The sequence below is a fragment of the Sceloporus occidentalis genome, unplaced genomic scaffold, assembly GCF_023333645.1.
Source record: "Sceloporus occidentalis isolate IW3139 unplaced genomic scaffold, rSceOcc1.0.p SCAF_5, whole genome shotgun sequence".
Lineage (NCBI taxonomy): Eukaryota > Metazoa > Chordata > Lepidosauria > Squamata > Phrynosomatidae > Sceloporus > Sceloporus occidentalis.
Genome location: NW_028316985.1, coordinates 137,681,006 through 137,698,762, shown reverse-complemented (window position 1 = coordinate 137,698,762; position 17,757 = coordinate 137,681,006). Strand labels below are relative to the sequence as shown.

Genomic DNA, 17,757 nt, shown 5'->3' with positions numbered 1-17,757 from the left:
CCTGATTGTTGGGGGTAGTTAGCTTACACATTGTGCACTGATAAGTGGTATAGAAATGTTATTGCTATTGCTATTGCTACTGTCCATATTGCTATGTTTTTAGAAATGGGGGCAGCTCACCTTTTTTTGAGGCTTTCATTCAGTAGAGAGATAGAATCATAGAATTGGGAGGATCCTCATGTGCTATCAAGTCTAATCCCTTTCTCAACTCAGGATCTCCAGCTAAAGTGTCCCCAGCAGGTAGCTGTCCAGCCTGTTTCTGGAGAAATCCAGAGGAGAGCCCACAAGTCTCTAGTCTAGGCAATTGGTCCCATTGCTGAACCATTCTCACTGCCAAGAAGTTCCTTCAAATGTTCTGATGAAATCTTTTATCCTGTAACTTCAAACCATTAATTAATAATTAATAATAATTTGTTTTATTTATATACCGCTATTCCAAAGATCATAGTGGTGAACAGCAAGTAAGCTAATTAGCAAGTAAGCTAATTTGTCCCCAACAGTCTGGGTACTCATTTTAGCGACCTCGGAAGGATGCAAGCCTGAGTCAAGCTTGGGGCCTTTGCTGGTCTTGAACTCGCAACCTTGTGGTTTTGAGTGAATGGCTGCAGTACAGGCATTTAACCACTGCGCCACCAGGGCAGTCATGTCACCTCTCAGCCTTCTCTTCAACAACCTAAACATGCTCATCTCCTCCAACCTTTCCTCATATATTTTGTTTTCTGTATTTCTTACCATCCTTCTTGCCCTTTCCTGAGCCTGGCTCAACTTGTCTATATCCTTCTTAAAATTAGGTGTCCAGAACTGAATGCAATATGCTAGATGAGGCCTGATCTGTGTTGGTCAGCTATATAGGTAGACCTTTACTTCCCTCATCTTGGAAACTATGCTTCTGTTAAGGCTGGCTAAAATAACATTTGTCTTTTTTGCTGCAGCACCATACTGCTGACTCATCAACAGAGGCAAAAAAGCTCATTATGATCAACAGTAATCCCAAACTTCTTCCTACTGCTGAGCCATGTATTTCCCATCCTATGCATTTGGTTTTTGTGATCCAAATATAAAAAAATTGCATTTGTCTTTACTGATGTTCATTGTATTAGCAGAGTTTTCTCTTCCTTTATCACTAAGAACTCAGGTATCATCTTATGGTTGTAACAGAGAAGAGCAAAAGCAAGTTCACTTAAAAATGAACTTAAACAACTATACCAGAGGAAGTTGATTTCACCTTTCCGTTCAAAGCTTCCCCACCTTTACATTTGTTACATACATATATACTTTTCTTTTGTAAAAAAATTATGTATGGTCTGTTCCTGACAATGACTTTCCTCTAGGATGCTTCCTCACTGATAGAGTGCTCTTTATTTTCTTGCCAATTTCTTCCTGTACATTCTGTAGGATCAGTTGTCTCTGTGTTCTGTCCAGGAAGACCTCATGCTCCCTGATGCATTGAAGGGACTCAAGACATAGCTGTAGTGCACTTCTCTTCCAACAGGCGTAGTTGGTGAGGTTTCCTAACAAAAAGACAAACATTGCACATACATTGCAGCAGACAACTGTTGATCCTTTTGCCTCCATCTCTGCAATTGTTTCTCTTCTCTTCTTCTCTACAGTCACATTGCTTTTCAGTTTTTCATGTAGCCCTTGAAACTTCTAAGGCAGCCCCGTCGTTCCTTTGAAATTTAGCATCATCATCCCAATTGATCCAGGGGTGTTCCAGCATCGCTTCTGGGCCATTGCCATGCGTGCATCAGTGGTCATACCAGCAGAGGGCAGCTTTCACCTCCACCTCCTCCGCCACCTGTTTCGCTGGCTTCTGAGTTCCTCCCCTCTGATGTCAGCCATGGTCCACTCCAACAATACTTTTTTCAATACTTTTGTGATAGCTATCTGTCTGTGTTGTGCCTCCTTTTTACATCCAAGAGACTCCTTGTCCATCACTATGGGGCTTTTTGCCTTCACCTCTTTAGTTATTTTCTGGACTTCCTCTCACATCCTCTTTTGCAGTAATGCTTGTTTAAGCTGACAGAAAGCCTCTAGAGGACGTTTAAAAAAAAGGCAAAGGGGGAGAAGCAAATGCCCTCAAACATGTTGAAATGACTAATAATACTCTTCCTTAGAAGCGTGGCAAATGCTATTGGCTATTTCTGGACAATAATATGGCTTTCATTCAAGATGGATAGCCTCCAGCACCCCATGTAGGGCCAATTTGGCTTCCAGCTCCTGTTGCTCACCTCTGCTTTAAATCAGCCATCTCCAAACTCTGGCCCTCCAGGTGTTTTGGGCTTCAGCTCCCAGAAGCCTTAGCCACCTTGGCCAGTGGTCTGGGGTGCTGGGAGTTAAAGTCCAAAACACCTGGAGGGCTAGAATTTGGAAATCATTGGCTTTAAATGAACAAAATATTTTTATGATCTTATTCATTGTAAAAGTGAATGATATATAGTAATGTGAACATTCATAGATTTATTTATTTCTTTAGCACATGTGTATGGTGTTTTTTCAGTAATTACAGTTGTCCCTCCATATTCGCTAGGGTTAGGGGAACAAGACCCCCATGAATATGGGAAAACTGCAAATAACAAAAACACCATGTTTTTACCTGAAGGACACCTCTCTAGGAATCTCTAGGTCCTCCAGTGCAACTCTGTGGTCAGTGTCCAACATACACTGACCATAGAATGGCATTGGAGTAGCTAATGGTCTTTCAGTGCAACTTTTAGTTAAAGTTGACCACAACGTTGCACTGGAGGACCTAGACAGTCCTAGAGAGAACATATTAATGAAATCTGTGAATAATCAAATCCACAAATATGGAGGGATGACTGTATTACATTATCTAGCTATATAGCATGCAGTACATATTTAAATTCTGTTGAAACTGGAAAATGGCTAGCATGTACAGCCTATTAAACAAATTCACTTTTAAGAATAACGCTGCCTATCCTTTCATACAGCTACTTGATCTTTAGAATTTTCCCCCATCCCTTGTAAGCATCAAATTGAAAGCGATGGTTTTGGGAACATTCTCAGTAGACTGTTCCATTCCTTAAAATCATAACAGTTGTAGCTTAGCAGCTGCTTTGATATTAAATCCAGGTCTGAGGAAAAAGCAGCTTTATTTGAGATGACAGGCAGATATATGTGGGATTTATTGAATGTCTGGTCTTAAAACTGAAACATTAAAATGTGTTTACCTCTGGGTACCTATTAAAGACCTTAAACTATGTGTTGGCTGTCCCCCCCCCCCTCATTTTTGTATGATCTATGGCAGATTTAGATTTGGCAGATACTATTATTCCTCTGTGGTAGAGACACGGTGACTTCATATGTTTTACCCTGTCTCTTAAGTTCTTCTTTTTAAATAATAATAATAATTATAATAATAGCTTTATAGCATTGTTTAGTCTCTTCATTTGATAGTTTTTGCTATTTGAAAGCAGTTTTTCTCTGCTACCCAGCTAACAGTTAGACAGCAGGGGGGAAATTCTTTCCATTGCTAGGCAGGCAGCAGGCAGAGCAGCCAAGGTTCACCCACATGTGCTTTATTCCACACCATCCTGGCATTTAGTTTTCACTGACTGTATTTTAGGATAGATTTGTTTCCTTCACTTATTTTTCTAAAGATTGTTTTACTAATTTTACAATTCCTTGGCATACTAATAGCACCCTGAGACCTCCCTCTTTTTGCCTGGTGAATTTGTTAGCTGATGAATGATTATTAAAAAGTAATTATTACTGATGTCGGTATCCTATACATGTTAACACCATTTTATTATGATTGTGTGTCTCATGGAAGGGTTTGAAATTGTTTGAAATAATACTGATGTAGAAATCATGGGGAAATCTTTGCCTTACTTTCACAGAATTTGAGAGGTCTTTGTAAGCCATGTAGTCTTAATTTCTGGCCAATTCAGCATTTGTAATGCAAGATGCAGCTACTTCCCACTGACAAATGGTGGTCAAAAGACTAAATACTGCTAGAAAGCTCATCCCTTCCACAGGGCAATCTGTTTTATTTTTCCTTACTGTTATGAAGCTTTTGCTAATTGATTCATTACTATTTCCATCCATTGCATTTAGACTTGGAGCAACAGATAACATTTGTGCTCCATCGAAGTACCCCCAGCATAGCCAAAGGAGAAAATAAAAAGAACCTAGTTAAACCAATCACCACTTCTTCTAATTTCCACTTTTCAAACCAGTGTAAAATGGTCTCCAGAGTGACCAAAAGCACTGCAAGTTTGTCATGCCACCACCATACCTTCTGTTCAGCCCACTTTGAGCCAGGACACCTCACAGAACATCCATAGGAATCAAAGGAAACAAGGGGAAGTTGCTACCACAGTTTCCCCCTTAATCTGTAGACAAAACCCATTCTATAGTAGAAATAGCTAAGAGACCAGCAAGTGAAATGATTCATATTACCAGCATTCACATTGTCTCCAAGCAGGTAGGTTAATTTACAGTGCAAGGAAAAGCTGAACACTTTGGGAAGAGTGTCACAGATAAAAAATTAAAAAGTATAACTGCACCCCTATTCTATTGCATACCAAGCAAAAGTTCTCAACAAATATAAGATCCAGAACCACTGTAACATGATAATAAGTAGCCAATCAATGCGAGAAACAAATAGGTTTATCGCATGGCACTTGGAGAATGGGAATGGAAGAATGGAACGGAACTGGGGGGAAACATGTGTTATTGCACGGGAGAATACCGTTGATGCCACTGGGAGTCTCCAATCCATTCCCCAACCATTCCACAGCAGCCAATTTTGAAGAACTGCTCTTCAAAATTGGCTGCTGTGGAATGGTTGGGGAATGGATTGGAACTTCCAACGGCATCGGTGGCGTTCTCCTGTGCAATAACACACATTTTCTCCCTGTTCCATTCCATTCCGTTCCATTCCCTCCCTTGCATTCTGTTCCCATTCCTCAGAGTGCCATGTGATAAACCTAATAAACAGGCTCCAAGGTCCAACATTTAGAAGCAAGCCCCATTATATGAAGGGCAGATTTAATCACAGCCCACATATCCATGGCATTCTCACACTTGCCACCTGTGTGAGAAACTATTCCTTTTCTAGTGGTAGTTATATTAATTAGCAAATTTTCTTCTTTGGCCTTGAGAGTGCAAGTCAGCAGATAATATGGTGTCTAGGTGATTCTCTTGCTCCCAGAGTTCTTACAACACAGACCTATCAGCAGCAATTTGAATCTCTTTATATAATCAGTTCTCTTCATGATAGATTTTTAGGTATTTGATGGCCACTGTGCCTCCCCTTAACATTATCTCCTCCAGACTAAACATACCCAGATTGTTTAACTGTTCTTCATAGGTGGGCAACTCATTCAGTAATGAATACCAGGCCTTGAGCACACCTGTTGCATGATAGTCAATTAGCTCCCCATCCATTGCTTGTGCATTTCTTTTTATGTGTATGTATGTTATGTGCTTTCAAGTAGACTTACAGTGACCTCATGAATTTTATAGGGTTTTCTTAAGCCCAGAATATACCAAGGTAGTTTTGCCAGTTCCTCCATCTGAAACATAGCCTATAGCACCTGGTGTTCTTTGGCAGTTTCTCATCCAAGTACTAACCAGGGCTGACCTGCTTAGCTTCCAAACTCAGGAAGGTTCTGGTGCCTTTAGCTCTTGATAATTTCTGTCAACTTTGAAGAAGCAGCCACAGTGAGTTAACCTTATTGACTGCAAGCTGTTCCGAGGCCTGTGATTGCTACCAAACATGACTGAGTTTGTTAGTTGTTGTTGGTTTATAGTACAGGTTGAATCTGAAATCCAAAATATTCCAAAAGCCAAAATTGTCCATATGGGTGGCTGAGATAGCGATGCCCTTGCTTTCTGATGGTTCAGTTCAGTGTACACAAACTTTCTATTCACAAAATTATTAAAAATATTGGGTATAAAATTACTATCAGGCTATGTGTATAATATGCATACCAAACATAAATGTATTTCATGTTCAGACTTAGATATTTCATTACATGTATGCAATTATTCCAGAATTTAAAAAAAAACCCTCTAAAATCCCAAACACTTCTGTTCCCAAGCATTTGAAATAAGGGAGACTCAGTTTGTAGCCTCAATAAGAGTATGGGTTTAGAATCATGTTGTGGTCTACTATGGCATAGAGATATCTTACTGTATGTACTCATGTATAAGTCTAGAAATTTTAGTCAAAAAATTGACTCAAAAAACCTATCCACAGGTCAATATAGGTAGTATCCTTTAACTCTTATTTAAAAAGGAAACATCCTCAGTGAAAGGCAAGAGTGTAATCTGTCCTGGAAGCACTGACACCCCCGCCCTCCTGGCTATTCTCTCATCCATTCAACCTTTAGTGCAAGCACAGTTATGCCTGCTGGAATTTTTAAAGTTACTTTGGCATTGTTTTCGTTTGCTTCATCCTTTAGATGCTTGGCATCTCTTACAGATAAATCCATGCTGGGCCTTAGTAGCATGGTGTTGCTATCAGCAATCAAGGAATTGTTATCTACATGCTCAAAAATCAATTACTTATTAATAGGTTTAGAATTTTATCAAGTATTGATGTTAGGCTGACTGGACAAACTTTTCACTGATCCACATTTCCCCAACTTTTGAAAATGGTGGCATTTTCCCATCTCTAGTCTTCTAGCCCTTTATGTTTTCTCCACAAATTCTCCAAGATTATAGCTAGTATCTCTGAAATAACATTTGCAAGTTCTATCAGTACCATGTGGTAATATTCATAAACCTTCCCCAATTTAAATACAGCTCTCCTTGAGGGGAAAGTCTGGGACAAAATAGGAATTGTATAGGAATTCAGTCTGTCTTGTTTAAAGCTTACCCTTATGAAATGAAATGGAATATAAAATGTTAAAAAATAGCATGCCTTTACTGTATAGATCAGAGTAAGTTTAGAAAGTTACTTGACTAAGTAGCACAATAGATTTTAATCATGAGAAAATGAAATGATCATGTTTGATAGGTAGAGTGTAAATTTAATTTTTGAGAAATGATGAAATTGTCTCTTGATTTATATACTCTACTTTAATGGTGTGTATCGTATAGAAGGATTGGCACCAGTTTGAGACTAACTGTGGGGCCACCATGGTTATATTTTGATTGTTTAATATTACACCACAAGTTCTTTTAAACATTTTAATTATTTATTTATTGTTTATTGATAAAGTCATTGATATTTATCAGTGCTGGCAGGTGTTGCTATTTTGTAGTGAATTCCTATGACATATTTATCTCTCTTTCAATAAATGTATACTATAGTAAAGTGTCTTGAAAAGCTGCACCACTGGTCTTCTGTTGAGATAGTAGTAATTTAATTTACATGTTGTTGATTATGATGCATCCTATGAAAATACTAATTTTAGAATACTTTTATCATCATTCCAGGCCACAGAAAGTGAAGCTGGCGACATGGACCTGAGTGGGTTACCAGAGACAGCAGTGGATTCTGAGGATGAGGATGATGAAGAAGATATTGAGAGGGCTTCTGATCCTCTGATGAGCAGGGATATTGTTAGAGACTGCCTAGAAAAAGACCCAATAGACAGGACGGATGATGATATTGGTAAGCTAACATGGAAGCTAGAATGAGGGGCAAGATAGTTTCATTTCCTTTAGTAGCATTCAGGATCCTTGCCAAACTATTTTCTTTTCCAAAATTTAACTGAAATGATACTCAAGGCAATAATAAATAATAAAATATCCTGAAACTAACTATACTTTTGTTAATGCATATAGCCTTGCAAAATGTATTACTTGCTCCTGCTGAAATGTTTGTTTTTATGTTTTTGTTTTGTTCATTTGTCATATAAATTATAGAAATCTGGATTAGTTTTTGGGAATATTATACTTAACAACAGTTCCATCAGTGGAAGAGATGTGATGAGATGACAACTCTTTCAATGTATTTGTTTAGTACAAGTGGTTAATTTAACCTTGTTAGACTAAGAACAAAACAATTAAAATGTTTTTACAATATATAACATTACGGAGTAATCTGAGTTTCTGAATTTAATGACAAATAAAATTATACATGTGTAACTTAATTAATTCACTCTCTTTCAGAGCAACTCTTGGAATTCATGCATCAGTTACCAGCTTTTGCTAATATGACAATGTCAGTGAGAAGAGAACTCTGTGCTGTGATGGTGTTTGCAGTCGTAGAAAGGGCAGGGACCATTGTTCTAAACGATGGGGAAGAAGTGAGTAGATTGTAACTACTTGAATCTCCCAGACAACTCTAAATTAATACCAGCCAAGATAATAATGTTGTAGTATTGTTTATTTTACTGTGTTTCATTCAGTATGGGTGAGGTAGCCTGGTCACAATGTTGACATTTCTATAAAATTGATACATTGCTTTTATATGAATTTATTAATCTGCCTGTAAAATTGATTCATAAAAACTTTTTCAAAAATGTATGCTGATTTTATGAGAAATCTGTACTTAGGACAGGAAGTAACTGTTAGAAAAGAATATGGAGAAACAGAATGGTTTCCAGTTGGCAAGGGAGTCAGGCAAAGCTGCATATTATCACCCTACTTGTTCAACTTGTATGCAGAAGATACTGTACAAAGAGCATATTTAAACTCAGAAGGAAGAGGAGTAAAGATCGGAGGAAGGAACATCTACAATCCAAGATATGCAGGTGACACCATGCTACTAGCTGGAAACATCATGGACTTGGAACATTTACTAAGGAACGTCAAGAAAGAAAGTGCATAGGCAGGCTTGTAGCTGAACATAAAGAAAACAAAAATAATGACCACAGAGGATCTACATAAATCTAACCTAGACAATGAAGAAATTGAAGTAGCTAAAGATTTTCCGTGCCTTGAATCTAACAGTGATCAGACAGGAGACTTCAGTTAAGAAATAAGAAGACTAAGAATTGGAAAGGCAGCCATGAAAGACCTAGAGAGGATCCTAAAGAGTGAAGATATACAGCCAAGCACTAAAGTTAGAATTATCCAATCCATTGTATTCCCCATCACCATATATGAATATGAGAGCTGGAAAGTGAAGAATGTGGATAAAAAGAAAATCCACTAATTTGAGATGTGGTGCTGAAGAGTGCTGAGAATACCATGTACAGCCAAAAAGACAAACAAATCTTTCCTTGAACAGATTAAACCTGAGCTCTTCCTGGAAGCCAAGATGATTAAATTGAGGCTGTTGTACTTCGGTCACATCACGTGAAGACATGACTCATTAGAAAAGACAATAATACTAGGAAAGATGGCAGTAGAAGACCACACGTCAGATGGTGAAACTCAAATAGGGCCTGCATCTACAACATCTAAGCAGAGCAGTGGAGGGCTTGTAGATGTCTCATACACAGGGTCTCCATGAGTTGAGGTAGTTGCTAGCTGGGAGATTCATTTGTGATATGTATGCCCTGAGAATGTTACAAACTGAGAAGCTCTCAACTTTTGCACTGATCTGCTGTAAAATTGACAGCATGTATTGTCTGGAATCAAGACAATGCATCTGCAGTCTTGTTGTTTAAACATTGAATGTACCTCATTCAGAAGCAAATGTAAACAAATAAGGACAAACGGTCAAACCAAAAACATTACTCCCTCAGAGCAGAATGTCTAAAATTATTTTCACCACTTCTTGGTTTTTGCTCTAGAAGTACAGTGCGTCTCCATTATACGCGGCTTTGAGCTTATGTGCAATGCCACGTGGGGCGCAAGGGGTGGCACATCCCATTTGGATGAATGGGGCATGCGCCCGTGGCACACGTGTACCTCTGCACTGCTGCATGCACGAGTCCCATTCACTTGAATGGGACTTGAGCATGCACGTTATTTGGCTTATGCAGGGGGATCCAGAACAGATCCCCGCATAAGCCAATGGTGCACTATATAGCCTTGTATTAGCAAATGCTTCTTGCCATGTTGTTACTACCCCCAAGATGGGGGAAGTTTTTAAAAAAAACATCATTTGGCACAATATGTCTGACACAGCCCAGTCTTCAACCCATGCTGTACCCACTAGTGGCCACAGGAATACATTCCAAACTCAGTACTGTATAGTGCATATTTGACTTGAACCTCTAGGTCTATACCCAATGGATTTTGCCAGATGAAGACCCCCCCCCCCCCATTATAATTGTTCAGTTATTCATCTCATACCTAAGGTTCATGCTTCTTCGTTGTTGCTGTGTGCCTTCAAGTAGTTTCAGACTTACAGCAGCCCTAAGGTGAACCTATCATGGGGTTTTCTTGGCAAGTTTCTTCAGAGTTGGTTTATCATTGCCATACTCTGAGACTGAGAGAGTGTGACCTGCTCCTAGCAATCCTAATATGATGGTGTATAACAGTGTCCCTGACCTTGCCAATAGCCAGAGAGGTGTGGAAGACCCTGTCCAGTGCAGCTATCCTCTGAGTAAAATTAAGATGTTCAAGCAATGCACGTAATTCCATAAGTAAAGACTTACTTAGACCCATCATTACCACAGTTCATCATAGGAAGGACTTAAGTTTACCTTTTATGGACAGGAGACTCCTTTAACAGAGTTTATTTTAATGCCCAAGTGTATCCTAAAGTTCTCATCTGAATTTGGAAGCTAAGCAGGGTCAGTACTGCTTAGTGCTTGATGGGAAAATGCCAGGTGCTGTAGCTTGTATTTCAGAGGCAGGAACTGGCAAAACCACCTTGGAGTATTCCTTGCCTTAAAAAACCCTTTGAAATTTGTGGGGTTGCCATAAGTCGACAGGTTACTTCACGGAGCATATACGCTCATAATGTTATGTTTGGCAGAGGGTACTCTAACACTTTTTTTTTGCCATGTTTTGCATAAAAGTTTATTGCATGCTTGGCCCTTGGAACAAGCTAGAAACCAGTGCATTAATGAGTGACTAGTGGGATGTTTTACTATTTCCTTGCTGCTGCTTCTTGGTCAGTATATCTATATCTATATCTATCTGCACTGGATTCTCTATCATAGGTGCTAGCATGGCTTTCCTTCTCTGACCTATTTGATTCATGGTATCTTCTGTGGCTCTGTGCTTATCAGGGGTAAGCGGTGCAGGTGGTGTCTTTCTTGTCCATATTGGCTTGAGATCTTAGTTTCTGCACCTTTTCCATGAGGTTCACTAGGCATTGAGAAAGGACCCAGAATACTGAACCATTATTAGATTCCCTCTTAGCCCTGCTTGGCTTTTGTTCTCTTTGCCTGTAGGATTGCACCCTGTTTCCTGAAAGTAGCCATGTCTGTCCAAGCTTTCACACTCAGCTTAAATGGACTGTGATATGAGGTAGTGAGATCTATCACTGCCATCTCCTCCATTCTAGTCTTTGGTGGCATGATCCTTTTCCAGATCCCTGAATAAAACATGTAGCTTATGCTTAGATAAACGTTTTGAATACTTCAGTGCAAACCAAGCAACCAGCTACCAGATGCAAAGAGAGCATTTCCCAAACCAGTGATTTCAGATTTTGTCGATTGCGTGAAGTATATGGTTAAAATATTGCAGTTTTCTAACCAGCATTTGTGCTGTACATGTTATATGGCCTGTTACAGACTGCCAAAATAAAGCTGCTTCGGGTCTCTTTGGAGGTATGCTGTTTAAATGATGCATGCATCCTAAGACTCCGGAAGCTGCACCAAAGCTGCACTCCAGTGCTCAGGAATGGAGTGTGGCTTTGGCGCGACTTCCGGACTCTTAGGACCCATGCATCATTTAAATAGCATACCTCCAAAGAGACCCGAAGCAGCTTTATTTTGGCAGTCTGTAACAGGCCATAGAAATAACCAGTGTTTTTCTATCCTGAAAGTAACTCAGAAATAAGCTCTTTTTCCTACCAAGAAAGTAGTCTTATATTCTATGTGTATGTAAAGTTTGTTAGCAAAGTATGCAGAAATGTAGTGCCCGTATGCCACACCCATGCACATCTGATAATTCTAGGTATATATAGAAGTATATATTATCACTTCTCTTATACAGTTGGCCCACCCCTTCTGTGGGCTTGCCTTCCGGGGACTTGAGCTCACACAGAAGGCAAGCCCAAATAGAAACAATGGGGTACGTGCCCATGGTGCACACACCACGACGTGCCATGGGAGCGCACCCCATTATAGTTAATGGGATTTGAGCATAAATTCAATTTCCCTTACGCGGGGGGTCCAGAACAAATCTCCGTTTCATTCATGTTGCAAGCAGTTGTTAAAGTAAATAGTATAACGTACCTGAAAAAGTGAAATGACTTTGCTCTGTTTGCATGTCCCACATACTTTGTTTTATTTTCAGCTGGACTCCTGGTCTGTTATTTTAAATGGTTCTGTGGAGGTCACATATCCTGATGGAAGAACAGAAATATTATGTATGGGAAACAGTTTTGGTGTTTCTCCTACCATGGACAAAGAATATATGAAAGGAGTAATGAGAACAAAAGTGGATGATTGCCAGGTAGAACTTGAAATATGAATCAGTTTTTAGAATAGTATATACACATTAGAATGATTTAGTCATAATATGGTTTTGTGTTCTATGTCTAAAGTATGTTTAGACACGTGTTTAGAGTTGTACCTGAATGAGGAGGTTAAATTAGATTCATATGCATGAAAATAATAAATAATGTAAATATATGACTGTCTGATCTAGAAATAAGTGAATTTTTTTCTCTCATATACTGGCATAGAAAATGAAAATCCACTATTCATACTTAATGAACTTGAATTTTATAGTAAATTTCATAGATTTGAAATGCAAGACTATAAAAAATAAGGTTGATGTTCCAAGATAGAAGTACATTAATTAAAATGTTTTTTTTCCACACCGCATGATAATAACAGTTTGATCTGTCTTTGTGCTGGAATCCCAGAATTTATGGTTTGGTTGGGTACGTGGAATTAGTTGAGTATGTGGTTTCTGGAAGAAAACTCTGAATGTCAGAATCCTATAGGCCAGATCTGTGGCTGTTCAAGTTGTACTGAAGTCCTTTAATTGTGTAGTGTCCATATATTATAAAACAAAATAAACTGTCAAGTCTCAGTAGTGCTAACAAACTGGGAATATAAAGAACATTGTTCAGTTTAGAAATATGTTGTGTGCTTGGGAAAGATGGGCCCTGAATGCCTGCTAGAAATAATAATAGATTTTGTTTTAATTTCTTTATGGTAGGAAATTATATTGTGAGGAAAGGAAAGAAATCATTTAAGAACTATTTGAGTCAATAATGGAAACCACACATTAGAGAAAGAGAAATATCATTCACTTTTTATATGTCCTTAAGACAAAAGCTAGGAATTTCCCTAAAGAAAATGTCAACTAAATTTAACTTTTATTTGGGGGAACAGGAAAGGGAAGCTAGTGATATGAGATTACTGTGATAGTCATTAATTCATATTGAATCAATTAATCACACATTTTCCTAAGGCAAGAATGACAGTAGAATTTATCTTACTAGTTTTTATAAGGCACATTTGCTCATTCACTGTGTAAAAGGATGCTAACGCTACAGTAATAGTAGAAATTTATCTTGTTTATAATAACCTTAATAGCTGTTCTAAAGCAGAAATTGTGGAAGCTGTGGAATTTTATGTCTAAAGTATCTTAGATTTGACAGAACAAATGTAAAGAAATAAGCATATTCCTAAATACAAAGATAAGTCAATGAAAAGTAACTACTTAAAGCTGTTTATTTTTGAGTCAATCTGACTGTGTCATTGTTTCTGTTACACTTCAGACTGACAAAACAATAGCAAACAAGGAAAAAACAGCAACATAAAAAGAAATGAAAACTTTAAAAAATTTAATAGTCTTGAGTATATCTTTTGCAATATGTCTTCTTTTCTAGTTTGTGTGCATAGCCCAGCAAGATTATTGCCGCATCCTCAACCAAGTGGAAAAAAACATGCAAAAGGTAGAAGAGGAAGGAGAGATTGTTATGGTAAAAGAGCATAGGGAATTGGATCGCACTGGAACAAGAAAAGGTCATATTGTTATCAAGGTATATTTTGTATATCACAGTGTCCAGAATGGCAATTTTATATAATCTTATATATAAACAGAAATTCTCAACATTTCTTTTTAATCTATATCTTAATGCTATACTGATCATTTCCTATTTTACAGATACTGCAGAATAAGAATCTTATGAGGGAATCCCCCCCCCCCCCCCAATTATTGATTTTTAGAATTCAGAGTATTTTCTCATTGTAAATATAGTCCAGTAACTATACCATTCTGTCTTGACTTTAATGAAACAAACAAAAGGATGCAAGTTGAAATGCATTCATGTGTAGTGATGTTTGAACATTTACATTTTATAGGGAACGCCGGAAAGGTTAACAATGCATTTGGTGGAAGAACATTCAGTCGTGGATCCAACATTTATAGAGGATTTCCTGTTGACCTACAGGACCTTCCTTTCCAGTCCAGTGGAAGTGGGAAAGAAGTTATTGGAATGGTTCAATGATCCTAGCCTCAGGGATAAGGTTGCATTAATAATGACCTTCTAAAATTTAAATGTCTGTATTTTAATATACTTCAGTTAGGGCCTGAAACAAATGATAAGCTGATATGCTGAATTACTTTGACAAAAAGCAGGCAAGAAACATTATTTTTACAATACGAAAAAATATTTATGTGGAGATAAAAATATTCTATATAGTTTTGCACTCTGCCTCTTTATTCAAGTACTTATGTCCAAATGAACCAGTAAGAATAGTGAATGACCAAAAAAGTCACCTGTGGTTTGGAGACAGATTCTTTTATATCTCATTTCCACAACTACCAGTTTTTTAGTTTGGTAGATTTCTTTTTAATTTGATGTCTCTTACTGGTGGTAGAAATTTACATTTACATTTCTGTTTGATTTGAGGATAGTATAACCATTCTGTGCAATTACTGAGGACTAAACACATTGGTCACACTTTACCTCGTACTTAAAAAACAATTGAATAAATAAATGGAATCTAGTGACCCTTTTTCTTGTGTTCTTTTGTGAATTGGGAATTATTAAAGCATTTGGAATATAAACAATAAAGACTGGGAAATGTTTTCCTAGTTCCTTTAATTCATTTTATATATTAAAAATTAGTAATTCTTGTTTGTGGCCTATGTGCAGTAATACCTAAATAAGAAGTTTATGTATAATCAGACATATACATAATAATTAGATGTATAATAGGTTCAAAGTGTGATGAAGCAACAAATAATTCAAAGATAAAGTGCTGTGCTGACCTTTATTTTCGTCCCAAATTGTGTGGGATGATGATGATGATGATGATGATGATGATGATGATGATGATGATGATGATGATTTTAGTTCTGCTATTCATTTTAGCACAAGGCCATACAACCATCACTACAGAATGGGAAATCTTGTGTTAATTAGATGTATAATAGGTTCAAAGTGTGATGAAGCAACAAATAATTCAAAGATAAAGTGCTGTGCTGAGCTTTATTTTTGTCCCAAATTGTGTGGGTTGTTGTTGTTGTTGTTGTTGTTGTTGTTGTTGTTGTTCTGCTGTTCTTTTTAGCACATGGCCATACAACCATCCCTACAGAATGGGAAATCTTGTGTCCCCCCCCCCCCAATCTTTATTCATTGTACTTTAAGGAAACAATCTACATGCTCTATGACCCTATACAGACAGCCAAAATAAAGCTGCTTCGAGTCACTTTGGAAGTATGGTATTTCAAGGATGCATGTGTCCTAAGAGTGTGGAAGCTGCACCAAAGCTGCACTCCACTCCTTAGGACTAGAGCATGGCTTTGGTGTGGCTTCTGGACTCTTAGGATACATGTATCATTGAAACACCATACCTCCAAAGTGACTCGAAGCAGCTTTATTTTGGCTGTCTGTATCAGGCCTATATTCCACATATATGTTTTAGAAATCTGCTGTTAGGAAACCTTAATGTTAAGTAGGCAGTTACATTCAGCTTAGAGGTATTTCAAGAAACTGGGCTTTTTTTTGAAAATGCTCTATCCTATCAGGCCCTAACGGTGCATGTTAAGAATTTATTTTTACATTGACATCTGTTTCTGGATTTTTTAAATTTAGGTCATTGTTTGCAAAGACTGGAATTAATTTGGTATTTTACAAATGCATAGAAGTGACAGTTGTATTAGCTACACATTATTAATACCTATATAATGATTAGTGGCTATTGGTAGTGAGTTAGTTTGCTGACACAGCAAGAGCAAGGTCTCTACTTTGAACTAAAGTAGCATAACTGAAAAGCATATTACAAGAACATATAAAATCTGACAATGTTGTCAGGCATTTTAAACAACCAAACCCTCCTTCCCGCCTCCCCCCCCCCCCCCATTTTTAAAAGACTATTATTTTTTGTAAAACTGTTAACAATTTGAAGCTTGCTCCTTTAGAAAACACTTCTTGCACTATTTCCTGGGTTGGCAGATGCAAAGTTTAGCAAAGTATAGTTTTGGTGGGTTTTTCAGGCTATGTGGCCGTGTTCTAGAAGAGTTTCTTCCTGACGTTTCGCCAGGATCTGTGGCTGGCATCTTCAGAGGCTCTGAAGATGCCAGCCACAGATGCTGGCGAAACGCCAGGAAGAAACTCTTCTAGAACATGGCCACATAGCCTGAAAAACTCACAAAAAACTGTGGATGCCGGTCATCTGATGTGAAGCCTTCGACTTCAGCAAAGTAGTAAGTATTCACAATTTTATGTTAAGGAAAATTTAAAAAAAACCCTGTTAAGTAGTAGATCATTCAGTGTTGGAAGGGTAAAGTAAATGCTTTAAAATTGTATTTAATCATCATCATCATCAGACTGAGGTGGGAAACAACAATTAATAAACATTAGTTTAAAAGACATTGGTTAAAACACACATCAGTTAAAAGAACGAACAAGGTGTACACATATTAAAACAATCTACATTTTAAATTAATTTAAAAATCACAATTTAAAATCATTTTAGAAAAAAAGTTATTTAGAAACATATATTATTTAGAAAAATATATTTAAAATAACCAAGAAAACTAATCCTTCAAACCTCTATAATATGCTTAAAACTTGTTCTTTGAGGTTGATGGCTGTTGGATATTGAAAAGGATGCTAAGTAATAGTAAAAAACTAAGCAATTTAAAGTATTCTTCTGATTGAGTCTCCCTTATCCAAAATGCTTGGGAATTTGAGTATTTCAGATTTCAGATTTTTGATATTTTTTTTTATTTTGGAATAGTTGCTAGCTGCCTACTTTTCCCTTGCAAACAAATAACCAAGAGCACCACAACTGCTGCCATCTTAAAAGCAGAAGCTGGAGGGATCCCCGGAAATCTTCTATACAGTATTCAAATATTTTATATAAGTAAAGTATTTGCAGGCCACAGAGAGAGAGAGACATGAGGAGATTTCAAAAGCCTGCTTTAAAAAAATGCATGACAAAAAGAGTGAACTGGGACAGTGGTGGGAGAGACAATTGACACCAGAGGCTGGTGAACACTAAGACCCATCCTTGCTAGAAACAGTGGGATCTGCACACATGGGCAGCCTGAAATCTAACTTGCTGTCTCCAGCCACCTCTCTACAGCCCCCAAATCCTGCACCATTTTATTGTATACAGCGGTCCTGGTTACTGTACAAGAGATCTCCAGGAAGCTGTCCTGACACTCACTTCAGGTCATTCATCAGTTAAGCAGCAGTGGGCAGCTGGCAAATATTTCAAAATCAGGTTCCTTTCATAAAATAAAAATGGTTCATTAGTTGCAGGCTGCAGAGAAAGGTAGTTGGAGAGATCAGGCTGGATT

General features: G+C 37.8%; 1 protein-coding gene across 9 annotated transcripts in view; it reads left to right on the top strand.

Moving 5' to 3' along the window:
• RAPGEF2 (Rap guanine nucleotide exchange factor 2) overlaps nt 1-17,757 on the top strand; it is a 232,461-nt gene that overhangs the window by 170,045 nt on the left and 44,659 nt on the right. For 8 of the 9 annotated variants that reach the window (XM_089525591.1, XM_089525587.1, XM_089525588.1 and 5 more), the window contains 5 exons: nt 7,411-7,588; nt 8,089-8,225; nt 12,283-12,441; nt 13,832-13,984; nt 14,307-14,471. In XM_089525591.1, the coding sequence (XP_089381717.1) occupies nt 7,411-7,588; nt 8,089-8,225; nt 12,283-12,441; nt 13,832-13,984; nt 14,307-14,471 (792 nt within the window). The remainder of the gene's footprint in view (nt 1-7,410; nt 7,589-8,088; nt 8,226-12,282; nt 12,442-13,831; nt 13,985-14,306; nt 14,472-17,757) is intronic. The other variant, XM_089525589.1, reaches the window with a different exon arrangement.